Source organism: Cyprinodon tularosa, unplaced genomic scaffold (assembly GCF_016077235.1).
Source record: "Cyprinodon tularosa strain WSP-4 unplaced genomic scaffold, ASM1607723v1 ctg190, whole genome shotgun sequence".
Lineage (NCBI taxonomy): Eukaryota > Metazoa > Chordata > Actinopteri > Cyprinodontiformes > Cyprinodontidae > Cyprinodon > Cyprinodon tularosa.
Window position 1 is genome coordinate 693,208 of NW_024038679.1, and position 20,967 is coordinate 714,174.

Here is a 20,967-nt window from a genome sequence, read left to right on the forward strand (position 1 = left end):
ACCTAGAATGGAGTCTGGTTGCAAAAATAAATGCTTTTCACAGAAAGGGAACTAGTCAAATCTCTGCTACAAAATCTCTTCAACAACTTCAGGGTTTTTGAAAAATGGCTTTTTAGTCATTGTCATCTTCTGCTTACCAGGGACTGGGTAGCAGGCGTAGCAGTCACAGCAGAGACTCCCAGACTTCATTCTCTCCAGTCAACTTCCAACTGCTCTGCCAGGGCAAGCCGAAGGTGCTCCCAGGCAGGTAGAAAGACATTGTCCAGTGTAATAAAAGCGATACTTCCCCTCCCCGAACACAACCCCAATGTGACAGAGGGGTTTCAGTGCTTAGATGATCCAAAGGCTTAAAAGCCACATGTAGGATCTTCCAAGGTAAACAGGCTCTAGGTAACAGGTAAGAAAAAGAGCAATTCTAAACACTCCCTAATAATGAAGGCACATGGCGTTGCTCAATACGGCAAAGCTTGGACCTCATTCTAGAACCAGGTTTGGGTTGGGGTTCATCTGTTAGCTTCTGATGGTCAGGTTCCTCCTTTTGGGACTGCCCAGGCAAAGCCAGAAAATGCAACATCAGGTCACCACCCGCAGGGGGAACCATGAGGGACAATTTCCAAGACAATTGTTAAGCAATCAGGTGCAGAGGCCTTGATGACCTGGTCCAGATTTACCTGGACATTACATGGCTTTTAATGTGTCCTAATACTCTCCCAGAACTTTATAAAGGGCTTTGGGGCCACTTTTATTTTTGCTACTGTTTTCCTTGCACAGATCAGATTCGATCACGCTTCATCTTTGAGAGGGTTTAAACTCAAGGGTACCTTCATTACAAATCAAGGCCATTCAAGTCGCTTGATCTTTTAATTGTGGTAATTTCAGAAACATGTTTTGATTGGGGCTACAGGAATAGATGTTCATCCTTCAACTGGATGGTTGCTGGTTCGAATTCTGTTGTTGTGACCTTGACAAGGCAAATTACCTGCATGCCTACTGATAGTGATCAGAGGGCCCGGTGGGACTTTGGTATAGAAGCTGTGCCTCTGTCAGCGAGCCCCAGGGCACCTGTGGATACAATGTAGCTTGTTATAGTCTCCGTATTTAGCTTAACCATGACTGGTTAAGCTAAATACGCTAAATTGAAGAAAATGTAGTCCACCACCACCAATGTGTCTGTGAGTGACTGAATGTCATTTATAACGCCTTTGAGTCCCCTGACTATAATGGATGCTATATACCATTTTACCAGGATCTAAATCAGCCAGTTGTTGCACTGACTCTATGTTTAGAGTCATTGCATTTCTGGAACAACCTCCAGTGTCAAGTCCTCCTCTACAAACTTAATTCAGGATCGATCTGCAGATCAGTTTTGAAAAAGATCTCTTCAATACGATGCAAACACTACACTACTTCACTTGGGCAAAATATTTTTATGGCGTTATAAACTTTTTAGTATCCACTACAGTTACAGTTTTATTTGTCAAATTTGGAACTTTCCATGAGCTAAGCTGACATTAATATTCAATGTTTATATTGTGGGATGTAAGGATTAAATGAAGCTTACGTTTATAGTTGAACACAAAAATTTCTATTCATTTTTAAAGATTATTTTTTAGGATACTAGTGGCATATTATTTTTGTTAATAGGCAGACAGGAAATTTGATATAGAGAGGGGAAGACATGGTCACAGGCAGCAACCCAAACCTTTGTTTGATAACCAAAGCCTATGGGTACCATACTTGACCCCGGCAGCCCCGCTGCACCTGGATATGTATACTCCACAGCAGGCGCAGCTACTGTTAAGCCTTCTTCACTTTTAATTCTAGCATTGTTTTTTTTTTAAACTGTCAGTTAATGACAGGGATGGCTGTTCAATATGAACTCAGAATTCAACTCCTGAAGAGTACGACTATTAGCCTGAAGATGCTTTACTAACGCTACTAACCACAATAATGGAGAAGAAATCAGAGGTGGGATTTCCTGAACGTTAGCCAATCACAGGCAGTTTATTTTCTTTGGTTGGTTCCACTCACAAAGTGACAAATATTGACATTAGTGCATAGAAAAGGATCCACACATAAGTAGGAGAGAATATACAGTATTATAAAATGCAAGCCATGATCACAGAGAAGAAAAATGAGCTCATGCTTGTGAAATACAGTGTTGGAGGTATATGGTGTTCAATTGAATTTTATTCAGTTAGATCATGCAGTTGTATTGGTTCAAAGTTTCCTATCTAGGAAAAACCATCTGATTGCATCAACTCATTGACTCGAAGGCAATCCTCCACACCAAGCATGCTTGTAGTGACAATGGAGAGAAAAAAATCGCTTTTAACAGGAAGAAACCTTCAGCAGAACCAGGCTCAGTGTGAGCCGCCATCTCCGAACGCCGACTGGGGTTCTAGATAAAAAAGGCAACAATTAACCAGCTCCACAGGCGGCCCGATTTGGGAAACACAAAGCCAGGCAGACGAGTTGAGCCAGCTTCCATGTCAAAGGATGAAAGAGCACATAAAGTTAGTCACAGTGAGAGAAACAGGACTACACAAAAAAACTTGCCAAGCTTTAAAATCTATAAACAAAGGTGTTGATGGCAGCAGCACAGCTGATATTTTTCTCCAGGAACAGACCAGATTAAGCCACAATGAGAAAAAGCAAAGAGAGAAGAATGTTAGAGACTGAACTACAAAATACTGCAGAAAGGGAGAATAGAGATAGAATGGAGCAAAATTATGAAAAGGGGTCACTATGTCCTCCAGCAGTCTAAGCCTATAGCAGCATACCTATAGAGAATCCGTACATTTAAAACATTCGAAATGCATATGGAGAATAACTTAAAAGTGTTTTAGATGAAACTGTTAATATTTATTAAGCATATTCACTTTTGGCAGAGTTCTGACTTTATTGTACACAGTTGATGAAAGTTCATTTAAAAGCTATTGTGAAACCAAGAGGCCAAGATGTTCACTATGTTCTAATATAAAATACTGTAAAGCTCAGTATAATGCTGGAGAAATCTTGGCGTGTGCAGTTTTACAAAAGTCACACTTCACTGAATTTTCTCTGCCTTTTTTCTCCCTCTGCAGATCTTTGATGAGGAGTATGCTGTGCTTTATCTCGACCAAGGTGGAGCCTTGGTGGCAATAAGACACACTCCACTTCCCATCCGACACCTGTGGTGAGTCATTACGACAAACCCGCTATTTGTCACAGCATGACTAATTCCCTCAGAGGGAGCTCCAAGTCTTAACTTAGTCAAACAAAAAAGCAAATGAGTTTGTCTCCGAACTGGAGGATGATATGATTCCTGTTAGAGGAGCCAGCAGCCGTGGAAAATGACTGCTCTTACAACTGTCATTCGATTTCCCCTTCTCCGTGTTTGAAGTCATAATGAGTGTAGCTCTCACCCATCGCTGTTCACTGAGCAGAGTCCCTCAGTCCTGCATAGAATATGAAATAAAGTTGTTAGACACCTCTAAGGGTCATTAGCTTATGCACACAGTCAGGGGATTAGCATGGATCCCTTGTGCAGCAGCTGTTTGTGTTCTCAGGTTGAGTTTTGACGAAGGACGGCAGTGGAACAAGTACAGCTTCACCAACACGCCTCTGTTTGTGGACGGAGTGCTGGGCGAACCAGGGGAGGAGACCCTCATCATGACGTGAGTAATAGATATATAGCAATCTAATGTATCAATATCAGGATGGCAAATTTAAGACAACACTTTGCTGTTAGTGAGTGTATGCAGGGGAGAAAAAAAACTCTCTCCTACTCCCTTGACAACTTGGCCTTTTTGATATTATTGAACATAATATTTGTAGTTAAAAACATTGCTTTTTATTGCATATTTCATCTATCTACATAATGTGAAATACTTCTTAATTAAAAAAAAAAGGATTTCACAGTAACTTTGCTCTATATCAGCTGTCATATTTCAGGATTTTTTTTTCATTTTGTGTTTTCAGTTGTCATTGTTTTGTGTTTTGTGAATATTTTTCTTTTTATATTTAAGCCTATGAATAATTAGGACATAACACAAACCACAATCCAAACACCCAAAAGTTCACATGACTGCAGTTCCTACAATATAGAGGCACTTAGAAGCTGAAGGTCATATCGGTAATTGAAATGACTTAAGAAATAAACCTTTTAAAATGATTAATTGCCCACCTGCACCACTCTAATTGTTTCCCAGTCACACATATACTCTCTTAAACAATGGGCACTGCTGTTTTTAAAAGAATCTAATCTTGTAAAACTCTAAAACTATTCATAAACTAACAAACTACCCTACTTTTATACCTGAGTACTCTTCCAGGCACGTATTTCTCTGCATGCAGACCGCTGTAGGTAGGATACTGACTACATGTTTTTAATCTACATTGACAACAGATGAATTCCTTTAACCTGAGCTTTGCCTTGCCTTTTGAGCCATTCAGCATTCCCCTCTGCCTGATTTCTTCTTCATGAATAAAAAAAAAAGTCTTCCACCAAGGTCTAGCCAACATCAAAACTGGCTGTCTCCAGATTGCGATCACAGGAGATCAATGCTTTGGCAGCCGGCGACAGCACGACCGTCCATTTGAAGAGCATGAAGGAAAATGATCAAAATTATCAAAAAGACAGGAAAATAAGAAAAAAAAAGTTGCGTTTTGAAAACTTTTAACTGCATTAGAAATTGGGCAAAGCGGCAAGCATGAATCAGTTTGCCCTCAGAGAGCAGAGTTATGAAGATTCCCTCCACATTTATTATTAGAATAGCCACGAGCTGGGAGCATTCATATGACGCAGCACCGCCCCCCGTTATTGCGGCACAGATTTGGACCTGGGGGGCATGTTTCCAAAGGGTCTCCATAGACACATCAATGTTTCATGACACCTGACATTAATGACGGAGTGACGGCGGTCTGCGGTGCTGCTCGGCGGGAGAGTGATGGGGGCGCAGCAGGAGAAACGAGTGGAGAAAGGGAATATGACAGCACTCTGCAGTCCTAAGAGGAACACAGGGCGTTTTTTCCCTGTTTTTTATTTGAGGAATATGAAGTTTTGTAAAGATAACACTGATACTCTGAGAATAAGCCCTCGAACACTGAACCATCAGTTTTCATAAGACCATCATGCACCGCTTTCTTATCAATTTGTACTAATTTCTTCAGTAAGTGCCTGTCATGGTCGGATGCCTCCAGCACTAATTGACAGATTGTGATTAATATGTTGCTGTATGGTCAGCCAAACACACGCACACACATAAAGAAACTCCTCAGCTGGAAAAGGAATAGCGTCCTAGTCGGTCTGATAACCCTGAATTGCATTTAGATTGTGGTCAGTGAAAAACGGCAGAATATATTCCTATTAACATCAGAATAAAGACAGATTACTCATCATTTTGTCTGATTGTTGTTTGGTTTGTGTTATTAGATTTGAGTAACACGACAACAAAAACAGGGAGACGTAATATGAGTCATGCTGGATGACTTTGTGGAGGAAAGATATTGTTTGGAGACTTTTTGTTTTGGTTTGAAGCTGAAATATTTTCTTTAGTTCTGCTGTCTAGAAACAAAAAAAAAAAGACTGAAACAAAAATCTTTACCACCTTTTTTTGTCTTACCAGATTATTCCTTAATGTTGCTTCATAAGAACAGGGTACAAATCTAAACTTTATTATTTCTGCATCTTTATATAGGAAGAGCTCTACTCTATTATCCCCACAACCTATTGCTAATATTTCTGGATTAGATCAAAATAAAATAGGGATGCGGCTTGCTATATGTAAAGCTGCTCTATGGTCAGATGACTTTCAAACAAATTATGTTTTTATGCTGAACATAAACAGGTAAAATTGTTTTCATACTTAACATGGTAGGTTTGGTTGTACTTTAACCGGAGATAAAAAAAAAAAGGGGGGGGGCTTAAGTTAACCAAACAAAATCAATGTAATCCTAACATTTTAAACATAATCACTGTAAAAACGAAAAAGTTAGTTCAACTCAAAATTTCAAGGCAACCGGCTGCACAGAATTTTTGAGTTGAAGGCATCAACTTAATTTTTTAAGTTTTGTAGAACTACACTTATTAAGTTGTGTCAGTTTTTCAAGTTCTGTCAACTAAGTTTTTTTAATTCAAGTTACTGGAACTTTCAAGTCTGTAAAAACTTATTATTTTAAGTTCAGATTATCTGTAAAAAGTTATTTTAATTTAATTACCATCCCCTGTAATAACTTAAATTTTTGAGTTTAAACACCCCCCCCCCCCCCCCCCCCCCCCCCCCCCCCCCCCCCCCTCCCCCCATTAAATCATCCACTGACAGTAAACCAGTAAACCAGCATGTTTATTTGAACCACTTTGGCAAAAACAGGTTTACAATTCCAAATGTAAACAAGCAATGTAAACAAGTAATCTTATGCTTAAAGCAAATCAGGTTTCAGCATATATTTTTTCACTTTCCAACTCCTGTTAAAACCTTACAAATAATGCAATATTGCCAGAGATGACAGGAAACCAGTGCCTTAGTCTTCTCTTGGACGACTCCTCAGGGAAAGTTACCGCCAGCAGAGTGACCAGATGGCTTAGAAGGGAGCTCCTGGGAAAATCCATGAAAACCCCGTAGCAGCCGGTTGCCATGACAAATTTGAAATGAGCATGCGCAGATGACCTCGCTCGGACTGGGTGTCAACTACAACTTCAAAGTAAACTAAACTTAATTTATAGAATAAGATAAACTTTTCATCAGAAACTTATGAAAGTCAGTTCAACTGGCTCACAACAGGCAGTTCAAGTTCCAACTGGCAATTTTATTGTCAGTGAATGCAAAAATCTTAGTAAGGTGAACAATTTTTAGTTGTTTTTACAGTGTACTAGGTTTTTTTGGTGCCGCTACAGTAGTAGCCATTCAAAATTTCCCCACTTTTCTTCATGGGTCCTTGGCTGGTCCCCTAAAATTCCTTTTTGAAGTTGTAGGAAAGTCATAGTTAAATTTAAAATCATTCTGGCTTAAACATGTATATAAATGTACTCTTTATTAGACAATATTGTCCCAGAAGTTAGAAAATTTCTATTTTCTATTTTTAAATCTGTGTTTTGTTTTATGCAGGCCAGTTAGTTATATGTCAGCCTGAACACCTAAATTCGGCCAATCATATATCAATGGTCATCTGTCAATCACATTTTTCTGGTCCTAGCATATTGATTCATATGTTGCAGCTAATATACACAATAGGTGAAATAAGAAATAATTTCCTTTCCCATTGAGTTACGTCCCAGTGTTCATGGGGATGATGGAGTTGGAAGCATTTGGCCCATCTCCACTTTTAGCAGTGTAATTAAGAGTGTTTTCATCCAGTAACTACCTCTCTGAACATTTTTATTTGCACCTGCCTCTAGATTAGATGGAAAATGAATCAGAATATTGTTAAATAACAAAAGAAAAGTTTATTTTCCTTTGACCAGTTTGAATCATGGATCAATACCCCTTCGATACCTGAAGCCGTGATATAAAGGTCAACCTTGATGATGAGGACATTAAGATCTAAAGAGAAGCACCTTCTCCCTGTAATTCAGTGAAAGGGTGGAGTTACAGTAAAAAAAATATGTTTCGTTCATGGAGGGGATTATGCTGGGAGTTGCAGGCAAGTTGACTGACATTCAGCTCGCGTTTGACTGGGAAGGGCCATTTTGAATAGCTGCTACTATATAACTAAAATCACACATGATCTGATTCATTACTAAGTTTTAATGTATCGTTCCTTGACATGAGTTGCAATTTTGGTGAAAATGTCATAAAAATCCTTTTATAACTTTTAAAGTAATCATGCTAAATGTAAGACCGACAAAAAAAGGAGGCCACAAACATAACCTCCTTTGCATGACAGAGTCTGTGGGGCACGCCGTTCATGTTTTCAGAGTACTTTTCTCGCATATACTGTATATTCAAATATGGAGGAGAACGTGTTTTAAAATGTGTTTCTGTGTCTAGTACATTTATGATAAGTGACTGAATCGGTCTAGATTTTATTTAATTTGACAACTTTACAGTAACCAGCGTTAGTGCTGGAATGTGCTGCACAGAGGCTTGGGAGAAGGAGGCCAGATGTCAGTTAAGTGGCTTAAATGCAATCATGATTCACCTGCATGCATGATCTCCTTCCACAGCGTTCCTTACCCTGCATCTCTGTGACGTTCGAACTTCGTAGCTTTTTTTTTTCGCTGAGAAAATTGCAATCTTAGCACCTTAACATCTTGAAACCACCTCTAATTGCATCCCTTTAGTTTGGTGGAATTTTAGTGAAATGTTATGAGTGTTCAGAAAAATAGCAAGAAATCGTTTTTTTTTTATCAAAATTTACTTATATATGAACTATTTAGGCTTTTTGGTTTTTTTTGTTTGAACATAGTTCTTTTGTATCTAACAGGCAATGGAAATTACGTAAAGTGGGTCAGAGTTACCATTGCTAACTTGGACAATAAAGAGGCTTTAAATGTGTGCAACTGCACATATGATGGACTGCAATCCTATCGTTATGAGCCTTTTGCTTAAGAACGCGGAGAGAGAGGAGACGAGGGGAGAATTGATGGCCAAAGGAGACAGATTGAGATCTGGTGTGAGAACAATCAGTGGAGGCATTTCACCACAATAGTTTAGTTGAGCAGCATCCTGCATTTTCTGAACCACAGGCGTAATTCTGAGTGATTTTATGCAATGATCTGATTTTAGAACTTGAGAACAGGACTCAGTGCAAAATCTAAGGTTGTAATCAGTAAGAACCACCAGATGCAGGGGAGATAATATCCGGCAGCAAGAATAGATCCGGTTTTCTTCCCTTTATTTAAAGTTTCTCCAAGATTCATACTGATTCTTATTACAGCTCCCTATCAGCCATCCATCGTAGGATCTCCTGTTTACTGAGCTGTCTGCTGCAGTAAGATCTGCATCGGGACTAGAACAGATGTGGTGCCTCAGTCCATCTGAGGGAACAAGTTTCATTCTTTTCAGCATCATTCAGCAGAGTCTGTGCAGCCCCCACAAACTCAATATTTGACCATGTTTATGATCAATAAACCCAATCTCCAACTTCTACTAAACTCAATTACATGTCTGCTCTCCCAGATAATTACCCGCTCTCCACACAAAGCTGAAGCAGCGCCGGTTATTTGACTCACTGATGTGACATCAAATGATGAATCGTTAAAAAAAAAGAAGCTTTTAAAGACAGCTAAAAATGTCCCATTTATTGGTAAATTCACTTTTTTATGGCGGCCAAAACACTTGAAACTTTTTAAATATGATCCATTACAAAAAAAAAAAACTTTGCAGGGTAACATTTTTCCTGCAATTTGCTCTTTAAAGGTATTGTGGATGATTTTCAAGAATTTTTTAAAAGCCCTCTCCACAAAAAAATGCACATGCACAATCCTGTACCTGCTCCAGAGAGGGAACACCTCTGAAACGCATGCGAGAGCGTGCACAATCCCATTTCTGCTCGTGCATGCTCTGTTTAAAAGTAGCTGTCCAAACGTCTAACCCTAAATGACTCAATCACTATATAGAGCAGGGACTATATAGTGAACTTTATAGTGAACTCAGTTAACTGACTGTTCAGACAGATAATCATTGCTTTTTGTTCTGTTGGTCACGTAACTCCTCCTCCACTGTGCGGTGCCTGCGCCATTTTTTTTTTGTTAGGCGCCGCTGTTGGGTAGCAGCATCCTATGGCGATAGCAGGCCACTGTGACAGCACATCCCATAATGCTTTGCGAGGAAAGCTCTCCACGCAAAGCATTCTGGGATATATCTGCCTGTTCCGAGGCCTTTCTTTTCTTCTCATACACTTCATATACACTTTTTCTCTTACGACCCTCCTCCATTTTCAAAGAACCGTTGTGAGAAAGGTGAGCTTCAATGACTGGATGAAACCATAGCTCATCACAGATATATTCCTGATATATGCACAGAAAAAGATAGCTAACTGGGTGAACATGCAGGGCGGCCTTATGTAGACATATCACCAGAATGATTGACAGTTAGGAGGACCACTTATTTAGATGATCCATCCGGAAATTAAAAATCGTCCTCTATACCTTTAAGTAAGAACAATTTGGAATCCATAAATATAATAAGTTTAATAGTTTCAGCAGCATGAACAAATGTAATTCAAATCAGCTTAACTAATCAGTCTTTAATTGTAACATCAACCCCATGAGCAATGGCCACACCCATCAGTCACCCAATGGGTTCATAGGGTTGAAATCTACGCAAACACTCTGAGGAAAAGCAGAGAGAGCAGAAGGTTAGAGATTGAACTAACAAATTCTGCAGAATAGGAGAACAGAGAGAGAATGAAGCAGAATGATGAAATGGGGATCCCTATGTCCTCCAAAAGTCTAAGCCTATAGCAGCATAACTATCGAGATAGTTCAGGATAACCTGAGCCACCCTAACTATAAGCTTTATCAAAAAGGAAAGTTTTAAGCCTAGCCTTAAAAGTAGACAGGGTGTCTGCCTCACGGACTAAAACTGGTAGTTGGTTCCACAGGAGAGGAGCCTGATGACTAAAAGATCTGCCTCCCATTCTACTTTTAGAAATTCTAGGAACCACTAGTAAACCTACAGATTGAGAGCGAAGTGCTCTGTTAGGAACATAAGGAACAATCAGATCTCTGATATAAGATGGAGCTTGGCCATTTAAGGCTTTATATGTGAGAAGGAGGATTTTAAATTCTATTCTTGATTTAACAGGAAGCCAATGAAGAGAAGCCAGGATAGGCGAGATATGATCTCTCTTTTTAATTTTCATTAGAACTCTGGCTGCAGCATTTTGGATCAGCTGAAGGCTTTTAACTACAGTTTGTGGACTTCCTGATAGTAAAGAATTACAATAGTCCAGCCTTGAAGTAACAAATGCATGGACTAGTTTCTCAGCATCACCCCTGGACAGGAGATTTCTAATTTTTGCAATGTTCCTCAGATGAAAGAAGGATATTCTAGAAACCTCTTTGATATGGGATTTAAATGACAGGTCCTGATCAAAAATAACACCAAGATTTTTTACTTTATTATCTGAAATCAGTTTAATCCCATCCAAATGAAGTGACTGGCTAATCAGCTTCTTTTTCAGAGACTCTGGTCCAAAGACTATAACTTCTGTTTTTTCTGCATTCAGAAGCAGAAAGTTAAGAGTCATCCAGGTTTTTATGTCTTCAAGACATGCCTGTAATCTATGTAATGGGTTAGCTTCATCTGGATTTATAGACAGATATAGCTGGGTATCATCAGCATAACAGTGGAAATTAATCCCATGCTGTCTAATAACTCTACCAATTGGGAGCATGTATAAAGTAAAGAGAATTGGTCCTAGCACTGATCCCTGTGGTACTCCACAGGTAACCTGTGAGCATGTGGAAGATTTGTCATTAACATGAACAAACTGAATTCGATCAGATAGATAAGATTTAAACCAGTCTAGTGCTGTTCCTTCAATTCCAACAAAATATTCCAGTCTTTCTAAAAGAATATTATGGTCAACTGTATCAAATGCAGCACTAAGATCTAACAGGACGAGCACAGATACAAGTCCATTATCTGAGGCCATGAGAATATCATTAGTGACTTTCACCAGAGCTGTTTCAGTGCTATGATGAGCTCTAAAGCCAGACTGAAACTCTTCAAAAAGTTCATTATGGTGTAAGTGATCGAAAACTTGTTTGGCAACTACTTTCTCAAGAATTTTGGATAAGAAAGGAAGATTGGATATAGGTCTATAATTGACCAAGTCATCTGGGTCAAGAGACGGTTTCTTAAGCAGAGGTTTAATTACAGCAACCTTAAAAGCTTTAGGTACATATCCCTGTAACAGAGATAGATTAATCACATCTAAAATGGAGGAGGAGATCAAAGGGAATACCTCCTTAAATAACCTGGTTGGAACTGGATCTAACATACAAGTTGAAGGCTTAGATGAAGACAATAATTTTGCTAATTCAGAAAGTTCAACTGGATCAAAGCAGTCTAAACCCGGTTCAGATTCCATGACTACCTCAGGTACAATCGCGGATAGAGGAGTGCTTATGATCTTATTTTTAATAAGATCAATCTTATTTATAAAGAATCCCATAAAATCATTGCTGCTAAGAGCAGGTGGAATGGACGGTTCAACAGAGCTATGGCTCTGGGTGAGTTTGGCAACTGTATTAAAAAGAAATCTAGGATTATTCTTATTCTCCTCTATTAATGAGGAGAAGTATGCTGCTCTTGCTTTACAAAGGGTCCTCTTATACAGCAGTAAACCATTTTTCCAGACTTGGAAGGACTCCCGCAGGCCTGTGGAGCGATATTTTCTCTCCAGTTTCCTAGCAGTTTGCTTCAAAGTACGCAGCTCTGCATTAAACAAAGGAGCAAGCTTTCTATTTTTAACGGTTTTCATTTTCAAAGGAGCTGCGTTGTCTAAGGCAGTGAGTAGAGAACTAGCAACCCCATCAACAAAATCATCAACCTGTGAAGGGGAATAAGCTATGCTTTTGCACTCTGCAGCACTGCTCAGTGACACAGAGGAGAGAGAAAGTGAAGCAGATTCTTTAAAATTTATAACTGCACTATCTGATAAAGATCTACTAAAATTGAACCTTCTTTTGGGGGAGGAGAACTCTGTTAAAGTAATCCTGAAGGTTATTAGAAAGTGGTCAGAGAGGACAGGGTTGTGAGGAAATACTGTTATTTCTTCACATTCTATGCCGTATGTCAGCACAAGATCCAAAGTATGAAGATGAGAATGTGTGGGACTATTCACATTTTGAACAAAGCCAATAGTGTCTAAGATAGCATTAAAGGCTGCTCTTAAGCTATCGCCTTCAATGTCAGCATGGATGTTAAAATCTCCCACTATGATGACCCTGTCAGTATTTAATACCAAATCAGAAAGGAACTCTGAAAACTCATCTAAAAATTCAGAGTAGGGACCTGGTGGACGATACAAAGTTACAAAAAGAAGAGGTTTTCTTGCCTTGAAATTTGGATCAGGGAAATTAAGGGTTAAATGTTCAAAAGAGTTGTAGGTATTAACTGTTTTGGGAGTAATCAGTAAGTCAGACTGGAAAATTGTTGCTACTCCTCCTCCTCGCCCAGAACTTCTGGGTATGTGAAAATTTAAATAGCTTGAAGGAGTTGCCTCATTTATGCTCACATAATCCTCTTGCTGCAGCCAGGTTTCAGTAAGGCAAAACAAGTCAATGTGATTATCACAAATCAAGTCATTAACTAGCAGACTTTTAGAGGAAAGCGATCTTATGTTAAACAGACCACATTTAATTGTTTTTACTTTTTCCCCAATTGAAGTTATTTTGATTTTAATTAGATTATCATGATTTACTCCTTTGGGAATCTTTGCTAATTTATTAGATTTTGGTCGTGGGCAAGACACTGTCTGGATGGAGTAAAGAGTGGGTAACAGTAGAGAAGCTGCAGAGATGTGTGTTAAACTACAACTCTGCTTCCTGGTCTGCACCCTGGGTGGTCAGGGTTTTGGAGGACTAATAAATGTGGCCAGATTCCTAGAAAGAAGAGCTGCACCATCCAAAGTGGGATGGATGCCGTCTCTCCGAATCAGACCAGGCTTTCCCCAAAAGGATTGCCAATTATTAATGTAGCCCACGTTGTTTTCAGGACACCACCTAGACAACCAGCGGTTGAATGACGACATGCGGCTAAACATGTCATCACTGGTCAGATCAGGGAGGGGACCAGAGAAAATTACGGAGTCCGACATTTTTTTGGCAAACTTACACACCGAAGCAACACTAATTTTAGTGACCTCCGATCGGCGTAACCGGGTGTCATTACCACCAGCGTGAATAACAATCTTACTGTATTTAACCTTATCCTTAGCCAGTAGTTTCAGGTAGGATTTGATGTCGCCCGTTCTGGCCCCCGGCAAACATTTGACTATGGTCCCTGGTGTCTCTAATGCCACGTTTCTGACTATGGAGCTGCCAATCACCAGAGTGGGCTTCTCAGTGGGTGAACGGGTTGGTGGTGACCAGTGGGCAGAGATCCACGACTACGCTTTCTGCGTACAGTTACCCAATCGCCTGGCTGCTCAGGCACTTTTGGAGGACAGCTACGTGGGGGGCCTACTTTAACTCCTGGATGTTCAACAGCCTGAAGCCTGGATTCTAACTCTGAAACCCTCGCCTCCAAAGCTACAAAAATACTACACTTATTACACATCCCATTATCACTAAAGGAGGCAGAGGAATAACTGAACATCTGACACAGAGAGCAGGAGAGAGGAGAGGAAGAAGGAAGAGTTGGAAAAGAGTCAAGGGAGGGAGAGAGAGAAGCCATAGCAATGCTAAGCTAGCCTAGGCTAGCTACTCCTTGCTATCAGAAATAAAACCGTGTGAAACTGACAAGCGCTCAGTAGAAAAGTGCAGCAGAAGGTGCTATGTTTTAAAGTAGTCAGTTAGAGTTACTCAGATACAGAGATATCACAGAGAAAATAACTTAACTTCAGATGGGGTTCCTCTGGACAGCTGCAACAGCTCCACACTCAGTTAATCCAAACAGGAAGTGAACAGGTCCAAACAGGAAGCAGGCCGGTTGATGTTATCAACCTTATTTAGAAAATTTAAGGAAATTTTACTCTGACATTTTTTTAGCTGGTACCATTTATACAAAAATCAGTGAAGTGTAAACTATAGTTGTTAAAGGTTTAGTAAATTAACCTAACAATAGTCATTTTAACTGATATAATCATGTTATATTCATTTTGCCCAGTCCCACTTTTAGCAGTGTAACTAAGAGTGTTTTCATCCAGTAACTACCTCTCTGAAAATGCTTTATTTGCACCTTCTAGATCAGATGGAAAATAAATCAGAATAATGTTAAATAACAAAAGAAAAGTATATTTTCCTTTGACCAGTTTGAACCATGGATCAATACCTCTTCGATACCTGAAGCCGTGATATAAAGGTCAACTTTCAAAGACTGTATCAGCTCACTAAATTGGATTTATGGTGGGATTAGAGCTTTTTCCTGGTAAATGATAAGAATAACTGAAGTACAGAGCACTGCCAGCCTCATGTCTTAACAGCTTCTCCCGTCAATCATCTCACACTTTTTCTTTTCTGCATAACTTATTTCCAGGATCTTTGGGCACTTCAGTCATCGCTCTGAGTGGCAGCTGGTAAAAATAGATTTCAGGTCCATCTTCAACAGGAGGTGCACCGAGGCGGACTACCAGACGTGGCACCTACACAACCAGGTAATATGGCTGCCAGCGCAGAAACCAGGATCTGTGGATAATATGGATACTCAAAAGTACTTGCTGTTGTTTTCATTATTAAAAGATGATTATGTTGCTAAACTTTAGGTTAACAACTGCCCTTTTGTGTTCTTTACAAATCCTCATCACAGTACAGTTTTTTTTTTACTTAGTGGGAAAATGAAAATGTCTCTGCGTGATGAATGCAATGGACGCCTTTATGACTGATCCTCCTCTTGTAAAGTGCACTCCCCTTAGGCAGCATTTAGTTTTAGTGTTAACTGTTGTGTAAATGCCAGACTTTGACACATAGTAAAAAATAGGGCTGTCAAACGATTAACATTTTTGATCTAATTAATCACAAGGTTTAGTTTAATTAATGACAAATCCCAAAAAATAATTTAATTCTCAACAATTTTGGCTACTTAGCCATTGCTTTTATTTTTAGCAAATACAGGACAAACAAGTTGACTTTTTACACAATTACATGAGGTCATTTTACCTATTATTTATTCATCTTTCAGCCAGTTGTTAAGGCAAACTAACTGGTCAACATTTTCTGAATGTAAAGTGCAGAGATGGGAAGTAACGAAGTACAAATACTTTGTTACTGTACTCAAGTAGATTTTTCTGATATCTTTACTTTACTTTACTACTTATTTTTATGGCGACTTTTTACTTCTACTCCTTACATTTTTACACAAATATCTGTACTTTCTACTCCTTACATTTTTAAAAATTGGCTCGTTACTTTAGTTTTTAATCATTTCAATCGAGTTATCGTTATTATTTTTCACGTTATTAATACCAAATTCAATCTAATTGGATGTGAATCTACGTAGCATTTGAAGCACCACTACAAGATGAATCGACAGATTCTGTGGTATTTATTCGCGGCAAATCATTGCAGCTTGGTGGCGGTGGCATTAGCATAGAAGCATGGACGACGAGATGATTGAAAATGAACACAACAGAGATCTAGTCCTATTGGCAGACATCCATTCAAAATGTAGGCAACGGCATGAAAAACGTGGTTTCTACTTTTACTTTTATACTTTAAGTGAATTTACAAGCCTGTACTTTGTTACTTTTACTTGAGTAAAGAAGTTTAATCAGTACTTCCACTTTTACCAGAGTATTTTTTAACACAAGTATCTGTACTTTTACTCAAGTACGGAAAGTGAGTACTTTTGACATCTCTGGTAAAGCGGACCGTTACTTAATGCCCTGCGTTCGGTGAGGGTGGTCTGACGCATGGCAGTCGTAACACCTGAAGTTGAAGCCCCAACAAATGAATGCTTGGTATTAAGATGATATTTAAGGCTCGAGGCACTTCGGTGAAACGATAAGTCCTTCTTGCAGTGTGAGCAAACCACAACAAGTTTATTTATTGTCCCGTCTAAGTTTTTTTTAATACTCGAACTGTACATCCAGCGGTCCAACGGGTTCTTCTAAATCCTCCCTCTCGCTCATGTCGGACAATTGAATTGTTGGTTAAACAGTGCAGGACTGTGTTAATACGTTAAAAAAAATATTGCGCTAATTCCAGAGATCAATCATCTTGCGTTAACGCATTAATTTTGACAGCCTTAGTAAAAAACTACAAATAAAATCACATCAGGACATGCACTTTTGAAAGGCAAAACACAGTTCCCAACAGTTATATCAGAGAGGATTGACAGAAGAATTTACATAAAAATGGTATAAAATGGTGAAAAAATATTTAATGGAAAGATATGGGAATTAAACCAATCAGAAGGAGAACAGATGTGTTTTGTCAGCTAGATGTTGGTGAATATTCTCAGTCATCCAGGTCACAGTCATTCCAAAAAAGTAAAAAGAAAATAATCCACCGGACTTGGTTTCCAAGTTTGAAGACATTTTGCTTCCCATCCAGGAAGCTTTTTCAATTCAAAATGTCAGGAATTGCGTTGAAATCGAGGCATTATACAGTAGCCCATGTTTAGAAAAGATGCAAATTGAACCCAATGAATGGCTCCACCCCTTAGGAATGGGGGACATTTTGTTTCTTTTGTTAGCCTTTAATACGTGATACCTCTCTATGTCTGTGAAAGGGGGTCGTTAAGGGAATTGTTGGCCTGGCTGAACAGGCGAGGTCTTCTGCTCCCCCTGTATGGGGAGGAGGTTGCAATGATAGCGGGCAGAAATCAACTCAATTGCTGCATTGTAGGTTTTTGAAAGCTGAAACCTGAGTCCACCTGCTCCATGACTAGTTGAACATGTTGGCCTGAATTTGTACCATAGTAATTTTCCTATTAACCTAAAAAATTGCCCTTTGTAATACATAAAAACATAAATATGTATATATCACCGGGGACCTGTCCAGGGTGTACCCCGCCTCTCGCTCATTGACTGCTGGAGATAGGCACCAGCACCCCTTGCGACCCCACTCGGGACAAGCGTGTCAGATAATGGATGGATAGATGGATATATATATATATATATATATATATATATATATATATATATATATATATATATATATTAGTGCTGTCAATCGATTACATTTTTTAATCGCGATTAATCGCATCAATGCCTGAGTTAACTCGTGATTAATCGCATTTTAATCGCACATTTTTTTCCTGATTGAAAATCATTTAAATACTCTCGATGACATACAAAAAAAAAAATACAGGCTAGGTTTGTGCCAATGTTCTTTTTTAAAAATGAAAACAGGTCACAGATACTGATTTATACCATAGATACATATGGCAAGAAGATGGGGAGGCATGTAGCAAAAAATAACAAATATGTAGGCAAAAAAAAGGCCCTGAAAACAGGCTGATGTAAAAGACAGTCTTTACAGTTAATACAGTCTTTTGAACAAAGACAAGCATTTTATCCTACTGCTATAAAATTTAGTAGAGTTAACATTAGATTTTAATTAACCAAGGTAATAATGAACAATTTTCAATCAATACATCAAAATCAATAGACCGACATCACTAGATGAAGGTAGTCTATGCTCTCTAGAAAGTTACTTTTCAGCCTCTTAACAAAAATGAGAACACACACACACCCACTCACCCACACACAGACACACCCACCCACACACACACACACGCGATACCGACCTGTTGCGTACACAGACGGCAAGAGTGCTGCTACGAGATTCCATTTCACCTCAGTAATCAGTTTTCTCAGCGTATTTCAGGTTGCTACTAGTTACCAGACACTCAACATGTTTGTTGTTGGTGGGGCTTAAAGAAAAGGCACTAGCGTCACCCAGTGTATGAGCGTCTTTTTCCCTTGAGGAGCTCCGCTCTTGAAGCCTATGAGAAATGCATACACTGGGGGAAAATAGCCCCGCCTTCCCGCAGGCTGCAGCGGGATGTACTTGGAAAAATTGTACCATAAAACCACATAGCGTTAATCTCACGTTAAAAAAATTATCGCCGTTAAAATGGCCTCGCATTAACGCGTTAATAACGCGATAATTTTGACAGCACTAATATATATATATATATATATATATATATATATATATCTGTATATTTTTGTTATATTTTTCACCCTTAAAGGTCACCATTTTTTTTACCTGCGTTTTTTGGCTGAATAGAGCTAATGCTACAGCACTTAGCATATGTCATTAAACCAGAATGCATTGCTGTGTAAACAACATGGTGATGTTTAAAAACAAAGTTGTTTATTTTACTTTATTGTATTTAGATTGAATATAAAGTTTGTTGTTACTACTAATGGAGGATCCCTTAAAGACCAGAGGAGGCCTAACTAATGCACAAAGACAAATTATTTCTTTTTTGGATCGGCAAAAGATAAAAACACTTAACGATTATTTTTTTAGTGATTTTTTTATGGCACTAGTGGCTTGATATTTTGACAGTAAGCTGACAGGGAACATGGTATGAGAGAGGCGGAGAGACATGCGGCAAAGCACTGGATGGATTCGAACCTGGGTCAGCCATGTCGGGGACTAAGGCCTCCTTATATGGGTCATACGCGCTAACCACTGCGCCACCTATACTTGAAATAATTATCAGTTTATCAACTTACTCAAAGAATCGCCATGCATCAGCTTAAAAAAAGTCGGATTTTAACAATTCTTCCACTAATGAGATGCTGCAAACTTAAAAGGGGAAAGTTCACATTGAATAAGCCTTCCTATCAGTTCAAGTCTACTGCTTGCTGTTCTTATGTCAGTAACAGAAGTTAGTTTTTTCTTTGCTAGTTTTGTTAATCAGATATACGAGCTGAGCTTTACTAAAAACTACCTTTATCCAAACTTTTACTTTACTGAAACTTTACTGAAAATAGCCTGGCAGAGAATGAATACAGGTCTCTGGTCGGTTATAATGAGCAAACACAGGTGCAGATTAAATATTTACTGTCATAACTTTAAGCTTATTAATGCATCTTTATCCCTTTGAATTACCATGAGACGTAAAGAGGATTAAAGTTTCTTCTAAATGAGCTTTTATCAAGCGTAAGTGTTTAAAGATGTCTGCTTCTCTACAGAAGCCCTCCAAACACCCAGCCTTCAACCCCACGTGCTTTCAGTAAACCTGCCCATCAACCTGAAACTGAGCCAGAGACTGAGAGCGAGCCTTTATTCACGGCCGCATCCTGTAAATGGCTCAGACACCCATATGCTCAGAGCGGGCTAATGATCAAACCACCAAGCATGGAAGATGACAAGAGTCCGAGCCAATTACAGAGCCCGACTGGCTGAAAGGAGCAGTCAAGTTCTCTGCAGAGGAAACAAACATGCTGGAGCAGAAGAGGAAAGTAGGAAAGTTTCAGCTTTGGGTTTACAGAAGCTGGGAACTAATTGTGGATCCATTCAGGTTTCTTTGGCATTTCACTACTGACACCTACTGCATGTAGGAAGAATGTCCGGGGGAAACAGACGCTCCAGTCTGTTTTATCCTTCTGCTGATTCTCCCCTTAGCACAGAGGGTAATCTAAAATTGAGGAAATTAAAGTTTCTTAGCTGTTTCTAATGTTATACATCTAAAATTCTAACAAATAACCTCAGGAGCTCATCAGGGACACATCTACAGGGAAACTCGATGCATTTCTGCTTGGATTATAGTATAGTAATATTTTGGATTAAGTTTAGAAATTTGTCCTCTTACTTTTGTGAGGCTTTCCCCTAATCTGTAGGTTGTGATCTACTCTGCAGGGTGAGCCGTGCCTCATGGGGGTGAAAAGAATCTACAGGAAGCTGAAGCCCACCTCCAGGTGCGTCATGGGAAAGACCTTCTCCGTGACGATGACCTCGGCTCCCTGTGACTGCACAGAGGCTGACTTTGAGTGGTCAGTGCTGGTTTTTTTTAAATCTGTTCTTCTGTTAGGATAATTATCACTGATGATGTGTGAGTTTATTACACTTCAATATTAGCTGCCTGTTGCGTGTCAGAACTGATGTTTTCCACCATAGTTTATCTAATTAAGACACTTCCTCTGACCGGATATACAGTTATAATCATTCTGTTCGAGGAAAAGATTTGGGAATGGAATGAGAGCGGTGTCCTTCAGCTAAGAGCAAAGTGTAATATTTTGATAGGGCTGGGGCCATGGATGTTTACTCATCTGCTAATGTGTATGATGTAAAATGTGATGATGTGGCAGACTGGAGACGTATAAAATGCCTTTTTAACTGCTAATTGGGACCACTTCCTGAAAGGTGAGCCCAGAGTCAAGCAGCTGCCTTCTGTAGCTCTAAGCAACTTCTCT

At 39.2% G+C, this 20,967-nt stretch overlaps 1 protein-coding gene across 6 annotated transcripts in view; it reads left to right on the top strand.

Annotated features, from left to right (window-relative positions):
- Nucleotides 1–20,967, top strand: part of LOC119782282 (VPS10 domain-containing receptor SorCS1) — a 324,729-nt gene that overhangs the window by 269,528 nt on the left and 34,234 nt on the right. For all 6 annotated transcript variants that reach the window (XR_005280651.1, XR_005280652.1, XM_038283182.1 and 3 more), the window contains exons 13-16: nt 3,087–3,178; nt 3,552–3,659; nt 15,132–15,249; nt 20,414–20,547. Coding sequence is in view for 4 of the 6 variants with exons in the window: in XM_038283182.1 (XP_038139110.1) it covers nt 3,087–3,178; nt 3,552–3,659; nt 15,132–15,249; nt 20,414–20,547 (452 nt within the window). In the remaining 2 variants the exon portion in view is untranslated. The remainder of the gene's footprint in view (nt 1–3,086; nt 3,179–3,551; nt 3,660–15,131; nt 15,250–20,413; nt 20,548–20,967) is intronic.